Genomic DNA, 24,083 nt, shown 5'->3' with positions numbered 1-24,083 from the left:
TCTACAACAATTTTTACGTAGGTGGTACGTGTCAAAGTAACACCAACATGAATGCCAGGACCCAAGGTTTCCCAGCAGAACATTGTCCAGAGCATCACACTGCCTCCGCCGGCCTGCCTTCTTCCCACGGTGCATCCTGCTGTCATCTCTTCCCCACGTAAATGACGCACACGCACCCGGCCGTCCACATGATCTAAAATAAAACATTATTCATCAGACCAGGCCACCTTCTTCCATTGTTCCATGGTCCAGTTCTGACGCTCACGTGCCAATTGTAGGCGCTTTCGGCAGTGGACAGGGTTCAGCATGGGCACTCTGACCGGTCTGCGGCTGTGCAGCCCCATACGCAGCAAGCTGGGATGCACTGTGTTCTGACACCTTTCTATCATAGTCAGCATTAAGTTTTATCAGCAATTTGTGCTACAGTAGCTCTTCTGTGGGATCGGATCAAACGGGCTAGCCTTCGCTCCCCACACGCATCAATGAGCCTATCGCCGGTTCACCGGTTGTCCTTCCTTGGACCACTTTTGGCAGGTACTAACCACTGCATACCGGGAACACCTGGCATTTTGGAGATGCTCTGACCCAGTCGTCCAGCAATCACAATTTGGCCCTTGTCAAAGCCGCTCAGATCCTTACGCTTGCCCATTTTTCCTGATTCCAACACATGAAATTCAAGAACAGATTGTTCACTTGCTGCCTAATATATCCCACCCCTTGACAGGTGCCATTGTAACGAGATTATCAATGTTATTAAATTCACCTGTCAGTGGTTTTAATGTTGTGGCTGATCAGTGTATAACTCCTTTTTCACTATAAATCTTGACATCTGCAGCTTCCTTGACGATAATGTAATTGAGCTTGAAATCATGATCGTGCCTAGTGACTGCAATGACAAGATGTACAGTGAAAAAGGAGTTAAATTTTGGTCTGTTCTCACCCAGTCAAACTGGATCACTTCAGAAGACATCGATTAAACCACTGGAGTCTTATGGATGACTTTTATGCTTGCTTCATCTCCTATTTGGAGCTTCAAAGGCCTGATCACCATTCACCAGCATTGTCTGGACCTACAGAGCTAGGGTTAGAAGAAAGAAAGTCATACGCATATGGGAGATAATTTTCATTTTGGGTGAACTATCCATTTAAGTGGATTAAACGCCAAGGCTGCTGCGCAGTGAGACATGAAATAAAACAAAGTTGACGTTTCAGACTCACAAACTTAAAATCCCAGTCAGACTTCCATAAAGCCTTTGGGCCTGTTCTCGTTTCACTTGTGCCAATCAAAAACAATTCCCTAACGGTCTCCAGCTCTAAAGTAAATGCATTCCAAGTCTTTGAATAAAAAACAACAACAGGGTTGATAAAAGTAAGAATCAGAACTCCAGAGAGGAAAGCTCTGCAAAGAGGCTTCACTGTCAGTAAGCAGACAAGTCATGGACAGACAATGGTGAGGTTGAGACAGAGGCACACTTTCTCCTTCAATGTTACAAGTTTAGAGAAATAAGTGAGAAATACTTTTGAAAAACTTTCAAACCACATTCCACATTTTTCCTGTTTAGCAGAAGATAATCATATGCTTCATTCAAACTATATATATTTTAAAGCAATAGTTCACCCAAAAACGAAAATTCTCTCATTATTCACTTACCATGATGACATCCCAGGTTGTATGACAACCTGGGTTGTCTTTCTTCAGCAGAACACAAATGAAGATTTTAAGATAGAGCTCTGTCAGGTCCTTATAATGCATGTACATGGATGCCAGCACTTTGATGGTCCAAAAGTCACTTTTAGGCAGCAAAAAAGTAATGCACACGACTCCAATCAATCAATGAATGTCTTCTGAAGCGAATCGATAGGTCTATGTTAGAAACAAGTCGATAATTAAAACATATTTAACTTTAAATCTGCACTTCCATCCAGGGCTCTGATGCAGTTTGAAATGGCCAAACTCTCGTGTGACATTCATTCTTCTGTTGTAAATAAGCAGCGCTTCCGAATTCTCTCGTGAACTCGCCAACGCGCTTATGTCACGCTTCGCGTCAGCTGCTGGCAGGAAGTTAATAACATTTTAATTAACTATTTTTTTTTTTTACACAATGGGATCGATTCACTTCAGAAGACATTAATTGATCAACTTGAGTCGTGTGGATTACTTCTATGATGCCTAAATGTGACTTTGGACCGTCAAAGTGCTGGCACCCGTGTACATCCATTAAAAGGACCTGACAGAGCTCTATCTTCTTCTAAAAATCTTCATTTGTGTTCTGCTGAAGAAAGACAGTCATACACATCTGGGATGGTATCAGGGTAAGTGAATAATGAGAGAATTTTCATTTTTGGGTGTTTAACTGCACACCCTCAGAAACCAATCACTGCTTTGATCACCATATTCAAGAGTTCTCTGTACAACAGAATAATATAGTATTTTTACTGGTATTTTATTTTTATGCAATAACATCACTACTGTTATTGTATACTATATATTGTACACTTCTTATTTTTATTACCATTACTTGCACCTTATTATAATTTTTTTTTTTTATTGTTTGTTAATGCTTTGGCAGTATTGTGTGAGAGTGAGAGGTAAGGGCAGATGCAGTGTGGATGGGGAAATAATGCTCTACTTTAATGGCCTGTCACTCATGCCAAGTTTTCATTTAGAAAATAGATCTCTAGTGCACCTTAATTACATTCAACCCCTTTGGACACACACAAACACACAACTCTGGAATTTAGAATGCGTGTTGTGTGTGTGTGTGTGTGTGTGTGCGCGTGCTCACAGTGGGTCGATCAGGTTTAGCCTTTAGACACAGGGTACTAATTAAACCCACATTTCTCTCAGTAATTAAGTCAGTTAAAACACAGTGGAGTGTTTTCACTACACATAATTACTAATAAAGAAATAAACTTCACATCTTATCTCTATAAAAAGAAAAAGATAAGCTGTCATTCTGTTGTCATTCACATTTATAGAGTAATAAACCCCGGCAGAGGGATTATGAAAATCATCTGCCTGTATAAACACTGCACAAGCGCAGTGGATCATCCAATTCATTTGAATTGCTTCTAGTGATTATTTCTGCATCCGCCTGCACTGTTTTTCAGTTGGTTTTCTATGTAGACATGCGCTAAACATTCATTTTCAGCCATTGCACTTTTTTTTTTTAGATGGTGGGTTAAATTTTATTTATTTTTTTGCACAAGAACGCATTCTGTTCAAACCGCACCTACGACAACTCATTATGACCAAAATCTAAGGCAATGTATTTTTCACTGTTACAGCACTTAAATTTCCATCCAAGGTGGTGGACAGAGTCTGATGCTGAAATGCTGATTATACATTTAAATCCATTTAATACATGGTCGAGATACATCAATAAAGAATAGATCTGAATCCACTGTTTCACCCATTATCTGTGTGTTATAAAAATGTTTTGTGCTGCCTTAGAAAGTAGCTGCCTAATGGTTTAGCATCTGATTCGCTAAAGGAATTATGCAGATCAGACAACGGCACAAACGTGTCCACAAAATCTGTGCTAAACGGCACGACACAAGTCCAATCTTGCGGGCTGGTTTGGAGCGCTATATAGATGATGCAGCAGACCACTGCATTGTGATCTGGCTCACTCTGCCGGGACTGTGCAGCATCACTCCACTACTGTGATCCAGACACCTGAATCATCTCTTTAACATGCAGAAAGTGTGCTTGATCTAAATATATACCAGATTATACCGCTATTCAAATCATTTAATCATTACTAACGAATTACTGCTGACATGATCGATAGAAAATATACACAAACATCTCTTTTAAATAAAATTAAGTTTACCGCCTGCTTTCCTCAGGTGGTAATATCGGGCGGTAATGTTTATTTTGCCAGGCAAACATCACTTGAGTTTTGTAATAAAAGCACAAACTATAATGAGCCTAATTTACAAAGAAAGGCTTGCACTAAAATGACAATGACTTAAATTTTTTTTAAAAATATTAAAAATGCAGCGCTTCCAGCACTGATTGCGCCTGCTAAACTAGATTAAGGGTGGTTAGTGAATAAGATGCAGGTTGTTGTGCTGAAATTCGATGCGCAAAAGCTGCAATTGTTCAGTGAAATTGCCCTCAAAGTCTTTTCAAGAAGCTTTTAGAGCTGAAGACAGAGTTGCTTGTGAAGCACAGAGGATGTAAGTGGGAGGTACTCACGCTGGCCCCAGCGTCCTGTCCGAGGATTCAGATAATTTGGGTAAAGCCCATTGGGTCTATCCATTTTAGCCAGCAGCTTCCGTATGTGCATCACCTGATGGGTGAAGAACAATACAAACGTAAATGCACAGCAGGGCACAATTACAAGGACTGATTAACAGTCATTCACACTCTTGTACCTTCTGATAGTAGGCAGGGTTTCCTGTCAAATATGTCAGGTGCACAAACTCCATGTGAAGCGTCCCGAACTCTGCCAGAATACTGCTACCGGCTGACGCCCAGCCCCAGTTACGCCCCACTCCACTGAAACAGACATGACATTTATGTATAAAATGTTCCATACTAGCCTGAAGCAAATGTCTACCTTTATATACGTAAGAATTATAGCAAGCTAAGTTTGTCAAACTGCAACAATGCATCCTTTTCACTTCCATTCAGAATGCAACAGCATACACTTAATACTGCTTAGTGTGTGTGTGTATGTGTGCCTGTTTTGACTCTGAAAGTCTGCTCTACATGAGTAGGAATTAATAAAACACAGCGCCATTCATTCCTTTGGAATTAAAAACACCCTGAAAAACACGGTGGTCTTGTCTGTTCCAGAGCAATTTCTTTTAAACCCCCAATTAATTCACAAAAGCCATGTCTGGCTCAATTTGAACCTCCTCCCTTCATAAACACAAAAAACCCTTGATGTAAATTCACAATGCACTTCGCAGATTAATTGTGCAATTTTCATTTCATTCTAATGAAATTATGTGGAAAGTCATGTTAAACGGGATGAAAGCTCCAGGGATCTTCACAGATGCATGAGGTCCAACAGCCTTCCATTATGTCGCAACCCCTTAGCGGGAAAAATGAGTGGAGGAGAGACATTGTAGGAGAAAGATGAGAGGCTGGATGAGAGGGGAAAGAAAGCAATAAAAAGAGAAAAAGGATATAGGAATGAAAGGGAAGGTTGGTATAGCTGTAGAGATGTGACAAACCTTTTCAGGTTGACCATGGCCCAGGGGATACCTGTTGGGGTGTTGAAGGCAGGAAGCAGCTTCTCTGCCAGCTGGACAGCCTTCACCTTAAAAACCTACCAAAAACACAGAGAGAAGAGAAATACATTATGAAACATGAGGGAGACAAAGAAAAGCGAACACGTAGACAGAAAGAATCAAGCCAGCACAATTAAACATTCCCCCAGACAGTAATAGGGAACATTCCTGCCATTTGAGCAATTCAAGCTGAACTATTATATGTTTTTTTTTTTCAGCATCACATTAATGAGAATTAGATTTGTTTGCATTGCAGTAATGCGAACGAGGGGTGGGGTGGAATGTGATTAATTGTCATAATATAATGCTGCCTTCATGTGCTATCAGAATTATCCTACTTCCCACTTCTGAAGTGGTAATTACGAGTATGTCGATTTTAAGTGCTTTGCTGTTGGAAAGAACAGGAAACATGCACGACACCAGGTATATTCATAAATATTTTTTCTTTTTCTTTTATTTTGACACCAGTCACACCATAATGCATATTACTCTGTTAGATTGCTGACAATAATTATATACAGTACAAACATGTAAAATGTGGAGCTTGCGCACTGTTAGCCATGCCCATACCACGCACAGTTTTACAAATAGCAAGATCTCTAACAGCTGACACTTTATAACATACAGGTAGCAGCAATATATAATTGCCATATTGCCCAGCCCTTAGTCCCTGTATAAAGGTTTTGTATAAATAATGTGCCTGTTGTGTTATTTTATGAAAAGATTGTCACAATGAAAAAGTGTCTCCTGATGGCCCTAAAAACAGGCTTCACTTTAAGCAAATTATAATTTCTTTCTTTTGATTTGAAGGTGCATTCACTCCTGTAACACAATTTTTCCGACATAATGAGGGGATAAACTCCATCCACAAACCCAGTAGAGGGGAACTGACTGCACACACTCCCTTACAGAGAGAGAGAACATACAATGTCACAGAGAATAAATACCCAAAGAAAAACACCTGCACGTGTTTACTCACTGACTGATGTGAGAAGCGGCACTGGTATTTGTTCACCCTCAGCATAGATTTTTTTTCAACCGTGCATCTGGCAGACATCTGCAGTTTAACAACAATAATACTGCTGCATATGGACACATTCATATTCATAGCAAAGATCAACCTGCCCTTTACAAAATTATCTTTTTGGTGTGGCATAGTGAAGCTCAGAGTTGGTAAATGGAAGGTTGCTGGTTGAATCCCTTGCAAGAAGTGATCCTTGAGCTATCACAAAACAATCTTCAGAATCTTAAGCTAACCCAAATTCAGACCTGGCTCCATTCAGGTATTTAATGGCCTAGTCCAATCCAATCAATTACCGACTGATAAAATCAATCATCTTGTTGAATAACCTAGTTTGCGCAGCCATTTGTCTTTAAGGAATTAAAATGGGTTTGTGAATGCACGTTTCATGTTAACTTTAACCCCAAGATGATCCAGACAATCTGTAATACATGTACTGCAAGTTGCTTTAGATAAAATAAATACTTTTTTTATGTCCACTTACGAGGAGTTTACTCACATACCAGCAGAGACACCGAAAAAAGTGTCTTCGCCCTTCTGACAGAGCAGACTGGCATGTGGAGTAGATGTCAACCATGCACTAAACAATTATTTTCTCTACAGAGCTCTTCTGTATCACTGTGATTCAGGGAGACTTTCTGACTACAGCTCCGCAATCTCACCAAGTGCTATTGAGCAGAAAAAAGCACTGGAAAAATGGCTGGAAAATGCCTTGTACTCATGATCCAGACTTTTCCAAGTATGGTAAGATCTGTTGCTCTTGTCAGAGCAGAAGCAGCTTGGTTCATCGTGATATATATATATATATATATATATACATACATACATATACACACACACACACACAGTTGAAGTCAGAAGTTTACATACACCTTAGCCAAATACATTTAAACTCAGTTTTTCACAATTCCTGACATTTAATCGTAGAAAACATTCCCTGTCTTCGGTCAGTTAGGATCACTATGTTATTTTAAGAATGTGTAATGTCAGAATAATAGTAGAGAGAATGATTTATTTCAGCTTTTATTTCTTTCATCATATTCCCAGTGGGTCAGAAGTTTACATACACTTTGTTAGTATTTAGTAACATTGCCTTTAAATTGTTTAACTTGGGTCAAACCTTTTGGGTAGCCTTCCACAAGCTTCTCAAAATAAGTTGCTGGAATTTTGGCCCATTCCTCCAGACAGAACTGAGTCAGGTTTGTCGGCCTCCTTGCTCGCACACGCTTTTTCAGTTCTGCCCACACATTTTCTATCAGAATGAGATCAGGGCTTTGTGTTGGCCACTCCAATACCTTGACTTTGTTGTCCTTAAGCCATTTTGCCACAACTTTGGAGGTATGCTTGGGGTCATTGTCCATTTGGAAGACACATTTGCAACCGAGCTTTAACTTCATGGCTGATGTTTTGAGATGTTGCTTCAATATATGCACATAATTTTCCTTCCTCATGATGCCATCTATTTTGTGAAGTGCACCAGTTCCTCCTGCAGCAGAGCACCCCCACAACATGAGGCTGCCACCCCCATGCTTCACGGTTGGGATGGAGTTCTTCAGCTTGCAAGCCTCACCCTTTTTCCTCCAAACATAACGATTGTCATTATGGCCAAAAAGTTACATTTTTGTTTCATCGGACCAGAGGAAATTTCTCCAAAAAGTAAGATCTTTGTCCCCATGTGCACTTGCAAACTGTAGTCTGGCTTTTTTATGGCGGTTCTGGAGCAGTGGCTTCTTCCGTTTAAATTGTGCTGTGTTAATTTGATGTTATTGTAAATTGGTATATGTCTCATCACTGTCACGACTGCTATGTTGATCGGAACTGCACCCAAGAATTTCACACACCATTGCACTTGTGTATATGGCTGTGTGACAATAAAGTGATTTGATTTGATTCCTTGCTGAGCAGCCTTTCAGGTTATGTTGATACAGGTCTCGTTTTATGTGGATATAGATACTGGTCTACCTGTTTCCTCCAGCATCTTCACAAGGTCCTTTGCTGTTGTTCTGGGATTGGGACTTTTCGCACCAAACTATGTTCATTTCTAGGACACAGAATGCATCTCCTTCCTGAGTGGTATGATGGCTGCGTGGTCCCATGGTGTTTATACTTGCGTATTATTGTTTGTACAGACGAATGTGGTACCTTCAGGCGTTTGGAAATTGCTCCCAAGGATGAACCAGACTTGTGGAGGTCCACAAAGTCAAGACCTTTCTGAGGTCTTGGCTGATTTTATTTGATTTTCCCATGATGTCAAGCAAAGAGGCACCGAGTTTGAAGGTAGGCCTTAAAATACATCCACAGGTACGCCTCCAATTCAGTACACCTCCTATTCAGAAACTAACTGGCTAATTGTCTAAAGGCTTGACTTCATTTTCTGGAATTTTCCAAGCTGCTTAAAGGCACAGTTAACTAGTATATGTAAACTTCTGACCCACTGGAATTGTAATATAGTTAATTAAAAATGAAACAATCTGCCTGTAAACAATTGTTGGAAAAATGTATTGTGTCATGCACAAAGTAGATGTCTTAAACAACTTGCCAAAACTATAGTTTGCTAATATGAAATCTGTGGAGTGCTTAAATGAGATTTAATGACTTCAACCTAAGTGTATGTAAACTTCTGACTTCAACTAATATATATATATATATTATCTTAAAACCTACGGACTTTTGAAATACGGCAGTGATTTTTTAAAGTTTTTTGTTGCTTTGATGGCTGTAGCGATGGTGCTGTAAAGGGCATGAATATTGAGACGCAACTTCTAAGTGGATTTTAGCATGCTCAGAGGAGATTTTAGTGGACATTCATAACATTAATAACCAGAACTATCTACATTAGGGCTTTTCACTCATTCTAAAGCCTGAATAAATGGAATCCTGGGTTATCCTGTTTCATGTTTCACACTGTAAATTTGTAAACCCTGTGTTAACATTCTTATTTGCATATTTGTCAAGGGGAAAGATAAAATGAAGATGTATCAGAGAAAATGTCTCTGATATTCAGACTGTACAGGTACCCATGCTACTGCTGATGTTTCTATTTACAGCTCATCTTATGGACACAGAGCCTATTATAATGCAATGCAATTCACTAGAATGGATGTGCGAGGAGTTATTTTTCTGACACACACACAGTGTGGGTACTGATACAGATTTCCTGATTCGATTCCGATTTCAATTAGTTTCGATATCGATTCCTTTTGGTATATTTTGTTTTTAATGTTCATTTTGCTTACATATGAAAAAAATTCCCTTCCAATTTAATGCTGATAATTATACAAGGGTCCTTCTAATTAGGTACATTTAGAAAAAACATAAAAAAAATAAATAAAAAAAAAGTACAAATTCATATATTCCATCAATAAATATGATAATATATTGAATATATTATATTTTGCTACATGTTTATTGTTTAATGCACCATGTGTAATATATGCAAGTATTTACATTGATTTTATAAAAATCTGTACAGTCTCTAAGAAAACTGGTAATTTTGTAAAGAGCATCTGTAAATGAGCAAATACTGATGAGAGAGGACTCTAATGGCTTCTTTACCTCATCCATGCTATTCGTGATAAGAATTAAATGTTTGTTTTTGATCAACAACTGACTGTAAAGAACAGAAAGGTTATTAAAAGAGACATTATTCATTGATAGTCTTTGGACACACATTACATGGAACCAGTCAAATCGAAGTTTAACTCTCAACACGCAGTGAAAGGATGCTGAACTTCTACGCCAATATACTACTCAATCACTGGTTAGTGACTCTACACTCACTATCTTTTGTCTTTGTGTCATCTTGGACTTACACTGACACCTAGTGGCTTGGATGTACCATAATTTAAAATCAATAGTTTTCAGTTTCAGATGCCATTGTAGAAATTTAGTATTCACAGACAGCCATGATGATTTTTTTTAAATTTTTTATTATTATTTCAACTCGTCCCTCCTTTATTTACGGTTACAATAAGCAGTTACGATGGAAGTGAATGGGGCCAATCCATAAACATTAAAATAGACATTATTTTAAAAGTACTGTATAGCCACATGATAAACACTGCACATGTCAACATGATTTTAGTGTGACAAAATTCCCCACCCACCTTTTAAGTGTAAAGTTATATCCTATGCTGTAACTTCATTTTCATGACAACAAAATCTTGTTAACCAAGTATTTGATATAACTTTAAACAGATATGGTTTGTAAGTTATTCCATCACGCATTATACATGCCAAAATGTATAACGTCTACATCATGTGGCCACACTTTTTGATATTAACATTTTATTGATTTAAAAAAAAAAAAAAAAAACAGTATTGAAGGAACATAACATACACACAAAGAATCAAGTTATATCAAATTATATATCTCTCCCTCTGCATTTGGTCCAATACAAAATGAAAGTATACACACATACAAATACAGACAAAAATAAATATATAAATAAATAAAATACAATTTAAAAACAGACTAGAGGAAACACACAAAAAAATAAATACAATTAAAACAACAAATCTCCCTCCACTGCCCCTCCCCGAGAACCCTCCAGAAAGGCCAAAGAGTTGCCCCATTTTTTTATTGAACAAATCCAGCATACCTAGCCTTCTATACAACATTCCCTCAAATGCCGCCACCCTGCCCATCTCCGTGTGCCACTCCTGAAATGAGGGCGCTCCAGCGGACTTCCAACCCCTGCCAATCATAACTCTGGCCAGGACCCAGTCTTTCATGTATTTATCCCCAAAATTAATGACCGCCCCATCGCCTAAAACACAGAGTCTGGGGCAGAATGAAACCCGAGTGCCCAATACGTCACACAAAAAACTCTGAACCTTCAACCAAAATTCTTGGATCTTAACACACCACCAAAAAACATGGGCTGTGTCCCCATCTTCTGATTGGCATTGCCAGCAGGTGGGTGAGTCTGTATAGGCTTGGTCTTAAAATCTAGAGGGGGTCCAATAGAATCGATGTAAAATCTTAAATTGCATAAGGCACACCCTTGCATCTCTAGATGTAGACGACGTTTTTTAGAATCCTAGCCCACACTCCATCCTCCAATACCAAGTTTAAATATTTCTTCCATAATCTCTTGAGAGAAGTTGAAGCTCTGTCTCCCAGTCTCTGAATTAGCAGGGAGTAATACACTGATGCCTCATGACCTTTTCCAAAAGCAGTAATCACCACTCCCAGAGTATCTGCCACTTTAGGGAGGTGTATGCTACTCCCAAAAATAGTACAGAGCAGATGGCGCAGCTGTAAATACCTAAAGAATTGAGACCTGGGAATCCCAAAATGTTGAACCATATCAAAGGATCTCAACACTCCACTCTCATATAGGTCACCGAGCGTATTAACCTGCCTCACAATCCACTCTGTCCAGCAGAAAGGGGATTATAATACATAATTTGGGGTTCAGCCATATGCTTGAAGCAACATTTAAATAAATGTCTGAATTAAACACTCTGGACACTTTTGTCTATTCCGAGTGCAAATGCGAGATAATGGGGTGTAACTTAACTTCTCCGGTTTGTTTGATAGAAAGGCTTTGCAATGCCGAAATAGGGGCATGAACTTCCTGTTCGATACAAAACCAGGGAGGGGCTCTCTCAGGTGGAAGCGACCAATGGGCCAAATGTCTGAGACGAATACATAATATTAAAACAAAATCTTGGATAGGCCTAGCCCACCTTTGTCTATCTGCCTATGCAACATACTGAAATGTAATCCGGGACGTTTACCATTCCAAATGAAAGACTTCACTATGCTATCAAATTGCTTTAAATAAGCGAGGGGATATCTATAGGGAGAGATTGTAGCAGGAAGCTGAATTTTGGAATACAATTCATTTTAATAACATTAACCTTCCCAATCATAGATAAATGTAATGAAGCCCACCTGCCCACATCACTCGAAAACCTTTTTATTAACAGGTCAAAATTAACTATCTAAATCAGACAAATTTGCTGGGAATAAAATACCCAAATACTTTTCGGCGCCTGACCGAAAAGCCATTACCGGGCAGTATGCTGTCAGAGCCAAAGCTTCAGATTTAGACCAATTAACTCTGTATCCTGAGAACTTAGAAAAGGAATTAATAATTATGTGGAGGCAAGGCATAGATCTAGTGGAGTTGGAGACAAATAATAAAATATCATCTGCGTAAAGCAAAAGCTTATGCGCCATACCTCCCGCCATCACCCCTGGAAAATCATCCTCCTTTCTTATCGCGGCTGCTAATGGTTCCAGGGCAAGACAGAACAATAATGGGGAAAGAGATTTTTTACCTATCCAGAGTAAAATATGAAATTAATCAATTTGTTCGTACCGCCGCTACCAGGTGTCTATAAAGTAACTTAATCCAACCAATAAAAGTATTCCTGAACCCATATATTTCCAAAATCTTAAAAAGATAATCCCATTCTACCATATCAAACGCCTTTTTGGCAACAAGTGAGATGGCAGTGACCGGAGCCTGATCATTCACCACTGACCACATGATGTTGATGAAACGCCTGATCTATATGTATAAGAGATGTCATAACTTTACTTAATCGGTTAGCCAAAAATGTTGACAATATTTATATCTAGCTGGATCAGGGAAATTGGATGGTAACTCTCACTCGCTTGGATCTTTGTCCTTTTTAAGAATCAGACTGATCCGGGCTTGCGTCATGGTTGGCGGAAGCTTTCCATTCTTTAATGATTACGTATAAACTTCTAGCAAAAGTGGAGCCAATTCTGTAGCATAAGATCTAAAAAAAAACTCAGCGGAAAAGCCATCTGGCCCCGGAGCCTTGCCTCTAGGCAAGGCCTTAATTACCTCGCCAAGCTCCTCCAAGGTTATCTCAGAATCAAGAGAATTTGTTTGCTCATTCTTCAGTCTAGGGAGTTCTAATGGTTACACAAAGTTTCTAATATCTTCATCAGTAGACGAAGACATGGAACTATAGTGATCAAGATAGAATTCTTTAAAAGCATTATTAATATCAATGGCCGAGGTAAAAATTTCACCACTAGCAGATTTCACTGAGGGAATGGTAGAAAAAAAACACTCTCTGCTTTATATATCAAGCCAAAAGCTTCCCTGCTTTGTCCCCCAACTCAAAGTATGACTGTCTTGCCCTGAAAAGCCAAAACTCCACCTTCCGCAACAAAATAGTATTATATCTGTATTTCAATCTGTACACTCAATTCTCTGAGGCCGTCAGATGACATTCGGTGCTTCAGCTCTGCCTCGGCACTTTAAATATTCCCTTCCAACTCCACGAGTTCTCGTGCTTTGGATTTTTTGATGAATGAGGCATACTGTATGATCCGACCCCTAAGAACTGCCTTAAGTGCCTCCCAAGCCATGCCCACAGAGGACACTGAGGACCAGTTGGTCTCCATATAAACATTAATTCAGCCTTGAACATTTATTGGAATTCAGGATTTTGCGTAAGGGATACATTAAAGCGCCAACTATATGATTTATTTTTCTCCGTATGTGGCAACATCTCTAAACTCACCAGGGCATGATCTGAGACTAAGATGTTTCCAATTGAGCAGTCAATCACAGATTAAATGAGGGACTTATAAATATATATATATTATATAAATCTATTCTAGAATAAATCTTATGGACTGATGAAAAGAATGTATAGTCCCTACCAGATAGGTTCAAAAGTCTCCAAATATCTGTAAGACCAAGATTTTTACACATCCTGTGAAGCATCAATGTTGCTCTAGGGAACTTGCACACTTTTACTTCACTATGATCAAGGACTGAGCCAATCAACAGATTAAAGTCTCCTCCCAATATTATATCATGATGGGTGCCAGTGGCTTGCAACATATCTTCAAGATCTATAAAAAAAAAAAAAAAGCCCTGATCATCAGCGTTAGGTGCGTAAATATTAGCCAAAATCAACCTTTGCCCCTGAATTTCTGCTAAAACAATAATGACTCTTCCTATTCTATCTTTACTCTGTTTGAGACATTTGAATTGTAGATGTTTACTTAATGTAATGACTCCCCTGCACTTACTTGGGCCAGCACTAAAGAAAACATGCCCACCCCCTATCTTCCCAAATTTTTTAGCTTCCTGCGGAGAAAGATGCATTACTTGAAGAAACACTATATCATATTTCTTATATTTAAGAAAATAAATAACCTTCCTTTTTATGGGGTGCCCTAACCCATTCACATTCCACGTGGAGAGAGACAATCCACTCATACTAACATTTGACATTAGAAAAAATAGATTGTGTGTCAAAAACAAAATTATAAAGACCACATTCCAACATTAGTGCAATAATCAAACCCCCCCAAACTTCCCCCAAAACCAAACACACAGAAAAAAGAAAAATGTGCCCATTAACCCCACACACAACAGCGCCAACCGGCGTCCATCCCTCTAAACTCAAACAGTCCATGTACGCCTACGAGAGCCCCCGCGACAACTTTGCCACTGGATTGCTCAAGTCCGGTGTTTCTATACAAATTTTGTGAGACAGAATTACACAACAAAAGATAATCTATAAAACAAACTCCAGCCAATAGGCAGGATAAACACAAAGAACGTGTAGATCCATCCACATAACTGTTCCGAAGGTGTGTTCCTCCACAAAACAAGCTTCAGCTGCTAGGCAGAACCAGCACAAAAAAAAAAAAAAAAAAAAAAAAGCCGTTCAGTTTCCTTGGGTAGTCAAATGAATGTTCAGTGAGCCAGCCCATCCGACTGTTACATGAGTGCAGCAAATGACCTAATCAATCAAATGTCCTGCAAGAAATACTCCACAAAACAAACTCCAACCAATAGGAGGCATAAGCACAAAGAACGTGCAGATTCATCCACAACACTGTCCCGAAGGAGTGTTATTACACAAAACAAACTCCAGCCGCTAGGCCGAACCAGCACAAAAATAAACAAAAAAGGCAGCCAGTTTCCTTGGACTGTCAAGTGAATGTTCAGTGAATCAGGCCCACTCAGCTGCAATGTGAGAATCACACAACGACTTACTCACTCCATTGACTTTATGAAGGAGAATGCTTGTTGGGGACATGTAAATACTTCGCAGCCATCCTTAGCATCTATTCTCAATTTGGCCGGGAACATCAGTTCAAAAGCAACCTTCCATTGATGTAAGAGTTTCTTGCATTCCTTGAATCAATCACGTCTCTCATCGAATTCGCGAAGTCTGGTAACAAGAAAAATGTTGCGATTCTTCCAAGAAAGCCTTCCTTTACTCCTCGCGTAACACGAGATCTTTATCGGATGATCTCAGAAATTTGGCCAGAATTGATCGTGGCCTGTCTCCCTCAGCGAATCACTGAGCCGGAACTCTGTGAGCTCACAGCTAATGGCCTGTTATGTTGAGCAGACTCGGAAGGAGCCCGTCCAGAAATTCCACCATATTCTGACCCTCTGCTCGCTCAGGATTTCCAACAATTCGGACGTTGTTCCGCAGACTACTATTTTCCATATCCTCCAACTTTTCCCAAACCTGCTCCAAGTCTGCTTTAGTCGCTAGCAGATTAGCAGCTAATTCCCTCTCCGATGACTCCAGATAATCGATCCATTTCTCAACCAACCACTCTTGTAACCATCTCAGTGAATTTAGTCTCCATGGCTATGATTGATCGACGTATTGCAGCAAGATCCTCCAAGTCAGCAACGACCTTCGTCAGCATTGCCGACACGTTCAGCAATTCGCGCCAAATCTCTTTCACCTCTCCGGCCAAATTGACATGGAGTGTCAGCTTGAGCACGTAAGTGTCTTTAATGTCTCCACAGCCTGAGGATTTTGAATTCTTTGACATGTTGTCTTCCTAGAACAGTTATAGATCAGGGTGTATCAAATCTCACCAGTTTATATCATTAAAAGTATCAAAACTAGCAAAGTGTGCAGAGCTCGCCGTTCACACGTCCGAACCTCGCATAGCGTCATGTGACTCTACCGAGCCATGATGATTTTAATCAATGAGTGAAAGTGTCAAATAACAGGACGTTTACTGAGATTAAGCAAGTAGTATTCGGCTGGTCATGTAATTCTAACATTGCAGCCCCCATGTGCGGACCCTCTCCATGTAGAAACAGCTTTTATAAGGTTACTGACTGGAGTCTTCATTTTAAAGTGAGTGGTCATAATTTCCTACATACTGCAAAATTACAATTTATGTCTTTAGAAGTTAAACTTCTTTAATGAGGAAAAAATTACTGAGTGCACCTTTAAGTATTAGAAGCACCAATCCCATGTTTTTTTGTTGTGAGAACTATTAGATATGTTAGATAAACTATATTCTAACATAATTAGAAATAATATGAACAGTAGCTTCTTTTATACACACATGAAATGTCTGTTTCTCCCCCTTAAAATTAAGTTCTTTTATAAAATGTTGGTTTTGAACTTCTAGACTATATCCAACAATAAAAATCATATAACATCATAATTTTGACATAATTTGTTGAATTTATCAATTCATCGTAGAAAATGTAAGTTATTAGCTAATGCTAATGACCAACAACTTAACATTTAGCAGTGTCCACTTTTTGTGTTACCACATGATTGTCCCCTATAACAAAAAAAAAAAAAAAAAAAAAAAAAAAAAAAAAAAAACACCACCACCACCAACTTTCCTTTTTTAGACCTCATCTACAGCACGGCAATAATAAGTAAATAATCCCTGCATTTTCTCAGTTTTTACAAATATTTTTTTTTTGACTGCATTAATCAAGCTCAACAGTTCCACCTTGTTACTTTGATTAATTGTAAGAAAAAATTAAAAAAATTAATTTAATTTATGGGAAATATAAGTTTATCAGTATCTATAAACCAACATTTTGTCCCTAAATGCCCTATTTTTTACGCTATTTGTTAAAAGTGCAGTTAAACATCCCTGGGAAGAGCAAAAATACAGGAAAACAAGAAAGGAGGGAGAAGGATGAGGAACAGAGAAAGAGTGAGACAGCAGCAGAGAGAAAGATAGGGGACAGAGAGAGAACTTAATTTAGGCTAAATGAGTGCTTCCCTCGGGATAACTAGTTGGACCACTGCGTGTTTGTGGGAGTGTGTGTAATTCCTAGAATGCAGATTCCGCTGCTGAAGCCTAATCTGGTTGATGTGGATCATAAGCACCAGAGATGATCCTGTTGTTACACATATGAGGATGTGATCATGGATATTCCCAATGATACAGCTTCTGCTCTCTGTACACAAACACCCGTGCATGCACACAGACAAATTTTATGGCACCCTTAGTCCCAAATGTTTCTTAAATGTGTAATGGAGGCATATAAAGAGATTATTGAGTGCACATTGGAAATTTAGGGAATGAGTGTCTGTACAGAGGGTTGCAGAGGGTTAAAACTGGATTTCTGGCTCTCTCCCTCTCTGGGTTTCAGTATGTTTGTGCAGCCTTTTATGAAACCCCATCCTTGGTATTTATTCTCTCCGTCGTCATGGCAGCATTATCGGAAGCTGCCAATCAAGATAGAAATGAACACAACCAATCCGACACAAACGCAGCCAATCAGATACCAGCAACAGAGCAGGCATCTAATGAAGAAATTAGGCTGCCATATGTGAGAATGTTTATGTGCATTTAGCCAAAAGCATCTCATCTCCAAGCAAACAGAGATAGTCGGTATATTTTACATTTACATTTCAAACACATTTTCTGCCTTTATTTAAAGTGATTTCTTCATTTTATTGAAATGATAAATAACTGCATGGCTTCAAATGCAACTACTGTATGTAAGAAAGATACACTGTCTAGAGTCTACAAGGCATGAAAAAAAGCCAGCCTGTATGTACAAAGTGTCAAAAAGCAAACTTAATTCAACAGGCTTTTGACATCTTTCCTTCAACATAAAGTCAACATGAAATCCATTTACATTTTTGATGTATGTCCCTGGCCACACTGTGCCATGTTTGTCTTTGTAATCTTTCATCAGAAATTTAATAACTTGCTCCGCCTCTGAAATGAATTTACTCTTCGGTTGAGGTCACCAAGCCCCTTTGTTTCCACCCCTCCAACCACCTGCCTTATATTCACGGTCAAATCAGTTCCTGATAGATAAAATAAAGTTACTATTAATAAAATAAATATCCTATTAATCATAAAACATGTTTTCAAAGTTGGATTTTCTCAAATCCATTAGCTTGTCTCATTCATCTGCTGAAAATCATTTCATGGCCCAGCATACCATGTATCTCACATTACATTCTGATGAGTGTGGCCAACCAAACAACTGCAGCTGGGATGTCAAAATGAACACTACTGGTCATCTAGATGCACAAAATCAAAAACACTTTATATGTTAAGAGCTCCTACTGTTAATCTCGTCAATGAAATTACTGACAAAAATATCACTGGTCCATCATGAAGACAATGAAATTATTTTCATTAAAACACACAGTTGATGTAAATATGATGAGAAAAAAATACAACTGCAAGATATTAACAAATAAAATATTTCTTTAGAAGAAATATCTAGAAAGAACTGATTCATATAATCCAATAATCCAGTATGTTCGGAATTTATCTGTTTGAGCAGCGTGAACAGAAAGAGCTGAAACCAGCAAAATTAATCGCTTTACAAATGGGTTAATTACTCAAACAACCTATTTCTAGATTAGATTAATCACTAGATCCACAAAATATATGTAATATTACAGCTGACATCTGCACAGAAAATGAAACGAATGAACGGTTGAAGTTGAACCAAGTCAGACTGTGTAATTTATGTTGTGAATATGCAATGCAATATCTGAAACTGGCTAAAAAAATTTAAGCATGAAAAATTCAGAATACTTCTAAAATATTCTAAAAAGTAGCTAATACTACAGTATATTCATTATATGCTTTTATTACAGGAGCTCATTTTGACACAACAAAGACAGTTGTATTATGTATGTGTCATATAATTGACATGTTTAAATGAATAAAAGTTTATACATTTTTCTAATGTTTGAATATTTGATTAAAATTAGGTCTGTTACAGTTTGACAATGTTATGAAAAATGCTACGTTACTTTCATTGACTAAAATTATATGCCTTTTTTAGTCTTTGACATTTATGTTTCATGTGAACAGGTGTTGTTTAATTGTTTATAACGTCACATAAAACCTGAAATAAAAATCACATACCATTACTTGGAGGAGGTGATTATATTTCAAATGAGCCCACATACAAGGTAATCGGATGCATAGATCATTAGATAATTGACATGAAGCACAATGTGCACACATCATCTGGCCATCTGGCATCTTGCAATCTGGCTGAAAACACATCAGATTTCCTGGATCAGATGACGTCATCGGAAATTATGTAGTGTCATGGAATGCTAAACCAACTGGACTGAGTTCAGATCGGTGCAAAAATCATCCATATTTGGGCATAGAGACAGGAGATGGTGCCAAGTACATGAAACAGATTCAATGATGCAGACTATGGTACTCATACTGTGTAATCTCATTACTAAAATCATGTCTGCATGCAATGCAAACCTTTAGTCATTGTTGTGTTTGCATGTGTAATTAGTTATTATGTACAATTATTATGTTTTATTTGTTTGGAGAGGCTTCTGGAAACTTGGAGATGTTTTTGTAATGCTATAACTTTTGATTGCTTTGTTGAATCAACACAAAATCTTCCTCAGTTACAGTTGACATGGGTCATGTTTTTCTGAGCCACCTTATTTACACCAGACATATGTATAAATGTCAAAACAGAAAAATAAAATAAGAAAAATAAGAATAAAAAGTACATTTTTGGCTGTTTTTTCCCCCAGCAGTTTCTTAGGTTAAGAGTCTCAGAATTTATCATAATTTTTATCATTAAAAAATGTGAACATTTTTCTTTACAATGATACCAAACACTTGACCCTCCTTGTTTTTTGTTTTTGTGTCGAGTTATAAGCCTTTAATTTTGGGTATGCTACTGAAACAGGAAATATTTAAAAACACCTTCAGGGCTTTAAGGGTTAAAGGGCATTTTCTTCAAAAGACTAAAACTTGCTCTCAAAAAAAACTGTTAAAATTAACACAGAGCTTAAAAAAAAAAAAAAAAACTGTAAAAGCTCATTTTTGACAAATTCCTGTCTGTTCCCAGTGTTTGTTGGACACTGGGTGGGCGGTATCACCAAAATTTGATACCATGTATGAGTCATTTTATATTCACAGAAACAGTATACACTACAATAGTCATTTCTGCTGGAAATTCTACTCCAAAATATTTTACAGTATATATTACTTTACCATTTACAGTACAGTAGACATTTTTATTTTTCGATAATTTTAGTGACTTAAATAATTTAAAAATGAAAGGGACTTCAAAAGCAGCTGTTTCTCATTAATTAACACAATGTTAAAACAAGTCTTAGTTCTACACTACACAGTGAAAATGATTACACAGTGATATTACTGAAAATGTCACGTTTGAAGCAGTTAAAATTGCTGATATTTGCAGAGTTGCACACCCATGATGGTGTGACAGCATATTAGCTGAATTACATTAATGCAGAAAGTTGTGACACAGCTCGGCAGCGGTAAACAACCTATTATACAATGTCTACACCAGATGTGTTATGATGCAACAAAACTAATAAAAAAAATAAAAAAAAATATTAAGCTCCCATAACAAAGCTGTCTATAGTGGAAGCACTTGTTTGTGACACTGTTTTCAGAATAGGCTAGATTTCAGCTTGGTGTCAGATTTTTTAAAATCGCACCGTGGATATACCGCAGCTTAAGTGGTATAGCAGATTCTCTACCAGTTGACACATTTCGATCATCACACGTTATATATATATCGTCATACCACCTAGTTCTTTTAAACTAGGACTGTGCCGATACAATCATATATCGATATATTGTTATACTTTAACTCACAATAGTGTATCAATACTTTAGAATAGCGGTTGACCGATATATCGCAGAGGCCGATAAATCGGCCGATATTCTGAATTTAATCAATTATCTTAAAAAAATATATCTTAAGTGCACTGAGAATCACCAGTCACAGTTCATTTTGTTGTTACGTGTCATCTTGTTACTACAATAATAGACCAGTGTGCAACAGTGTCATTTAAACGGTCAGCATATCAGAGTCGCGGCAGAAGCGTTTGAGCTCATAATGTTAAAGTGCTCAAGTTTCATTCTTCCTCTCTCTCCTCAACAGTTCCCTGTAACTTTGTCTAGTCTTGTCTAATAATAAATGGCAAATATCAATAAAACTTTTATTATATACCATCTGCAAATATGCAGAATACTTGTTTAAAAAGATGTAATTCATGAACCTCACGAAAATCCAGGGTTTTCTTCCCATCGAGTGGATCAGCACTAGCGTGTGAGTGCAACTTCAAAGTAAAAGCACTTCACGTGTGCTATAAGTAAATGCCTTATTCTCTATGCCCTGTATGTGCAGTTGGTTTGATTCTGTATTTTTTGAGAAAATGCAATTGCTAGTGTGGAAATGCCATCCATGGTTGCTGGATTACTGTGTGTACTGTTATTTCCTTCTTCCTATTATTTTAACATTCCTATTATATTAACAATTTCTTCATGTACAAATAAATTACTAAAATTTAATGACTAAATAGAAATTAGAAGAACTGCCATCAACCATTTTAAATACAATATTATTCTTTTAGATTATTTTTTACAAAGTTTACAAAGAGTAAATATAGTGCTAAATAAGAGTTTATTAATTTTTAAGCAATTTTGTGTTTATGTTATATACTTTATTAAATTGTGTGATATATTGGCATTGTATCAGTCTATATCAGCCACCCTGCTCTCTGGATATTGGCATCGCCAATTAATAAACCCATATCAGTAGATCACTACTTTAGATCCCTGTATTGATATTTTTATTCATCTATTTGGCTGTGAAATGCGACTAGTGCGTTGGCGAAGTGTTTTATTTCTGCCATCGCCGCTGGCTATCACCACTGTTTTCAGCACCACGAAAGGAGAGCCGAGTGCATCAGTCTCTCCCGCCAGTATATAGCCTAGTATATAGTGGTGACAGATGGAAATTGGGTACTGTGTGGCCCCAGGCTAGATATGCAGGGACTCGTCGGAGGTCTGGCCCCCAGACGTGTGGCATGCAGACAACCTTGTGGGGACACGCCCTGGTGCCAACGAACTGACCCCCAGCTATTAGTAAATAGCAGGGTAGATGGAGCCCTGTAAGGCAGTACATCAAAGAGAAGGCTACTCTGACAAAAACCTACAACTTGGCATTTGCATTGGCCATCTCAGCTCGCTGAGCTACTGAGGAAGGACATCAAGCCTAAAGATTGGACTCGATGTGCGCGAGCTGATCTCCACTTTAAACAACCAGCGCAGGCAGGAGGACAGAAAAAGTGTGCCACACGGATTGGGCTCCACAGCCACTTTCGTGCCTGCAGAAGATAGGCTATCCTCCTCCTCCGCTGATCCTTGCAAGTGAGGGGAAAAAGCCATGAGCCAGCCACGAGGTTGTCTAAATTAGTGCAACCTCTTGAAACAGTGTGCATTATCCAAAAATTATCTCAGTGCGGTCAGAGCTGCTTCTATAAAGTCGTGACAGATTAAAACTGAACCAGCAGATTCACTCTCTCTCTCACAAGTTTGGTGCCCTTTCAACCATGATCGAATTATGATATTGTGATGGATTGTGACATATTGAATCATGTATTGTGACACAATGCATCGTGAGGTGGTTGGTGATACCCATGGTTGGACACCAATGAAGTTTCTCATCTGTAGACCAAGCAATACAATTACAAACTGCAGGATACCAGAAAAAAAAGATATGATTGTGTTAGGAAAGGTCTGTCTAGAAAGGCCAGAGTGCTTTGTACTCTAAGGGAGGATTGATAGGTTACTGCATGACTAAAGTCTGCAACAAATCAAACACATATAGATGAGTAGCAGACAAAAACTTTTTCATTTATCAAATCCCTTCTCAAATCTTTGTCCTTATCCTGCTTCCACTGGGTCTGCGGTTCTGTTCTGCCTTTGATGAGATCCACGTTTGACAACAGAAAAGAGTGGCGTTTCCTTATGTGACACTGCATATTCTCTACCACTCTGAGGGATATACAACAACAGGACAGCACATTGACAGAGAGAGATGGGGGAGGGAAAGAGATACAGAGCTAACTGGTTCAGTCTTACTGTCTGGAGTAAACACCATCGCTGCAATAACAAATGTGCAATTCAGGACAAAGAACAAATATTTGCCTGTTCTGTTCACTTTCAGCTTATGATCCTATTTGGCTTGGAGATATATTATGAAATAAATCTTTAGTCAGCACTGTGGTTTGGGAAATCTACAGATGTATACAGTAATTGGGCAGTTAAAAAAAAAAAAAAAAAACATTGAATTTTCCATTCAATATCCATTTCACAAAGAACTGCCAGAACATCTAAAGAGCCACAGTCGCAAATCTCACACTGCAAGTTAAAGAAAAATTTCCACAAAGAATCTGTCTTTAAAAGAGGAGAGAGCTTTGTCTAGATCAGGGGTCGGAAACCTTTTTGACATGGAGTGCCATTTTTTATTTATTTTCCTGGTCAATGGCTGTGCTGATCCTTCACCTAACAGCAAGTTTCATCAAGAACCTTATTTCATCCTGATATGGGCAAAGGACATTTACCAGTGGAAACAAATAATCATATCACCTCTTTTTAACTGCGAAAAAATTCATTAAAAAATATCTAATTTTAGAACACACATTCTGTACCTAATTGTTTACATTACCAGTCTGGATTGCTTGAGTTTGCATGCCATCTCGCTTTTTAATATTTGTATCAAAATTCTGGATAGTCGGGGGG

The 24,083-nt window shown here is 38.2% G+C and overlaps 1 protein-coding gene across 5 annotated transcripts in view; it reads right to left on the bottom strand.

The window, feature by feature from the left end:
• The window catches only part of LOC127446773 (mannosyl-oligosaccharide 1,2-alpha-mannosidase IB), a 146,281-nt gene that overhangs the window by 17,365 nt on the left and 104,833 nt on the right, over window positions 1-24,083 (bottom strand). For all 5 annotated transcript variants that reach the window (XM_051707965.1, XM_051707968.1, XM_051707967.1 and 2 more), the window contains 3 exons: window positions 5,191-5,285; window positions 4,384-4,507; window positions 4,205-4,298 (listed from right to left, as the gene is read on the bottom strand). In XM_051707965.1, coding sequence (XP_051563925.1) covers window positions 4,205-4,298; window positions 4,384-4,507; window positions 5,191-5,285 — 313 coding nt within the window. The remainder of the gene's footprint in view (window positions 1-4,204; window positions 4,299-4,383; window positions 4,508-5,190; window positions 5,286-24,083) is intronic.

The sequence above is a fragment of the Myxocyprinus asiaticus genome, chromosome 10, assembly GCF_019703515.2.
Source record: "Myxocyprinus asiaticus isolate MX2 ecotype Aquarium Trade chromosome 10, UBuf_Myxa_2, whole genome shotgun sequence".
In the NCBI taxonomy this organism is placed as follows: domain Eukaryota; kingdom Metazoa; phylum Chordata; class Actinopteri; order Cypriniformes; family Catostomidae; genus Myxocyprinus; species Myxocyprinus asiaticus.
The sequence above is the reverse complement of the archived record's forward strand: the minus strand, read 5'-3'. Positions and strand labels throughout refer to the sequence as shown.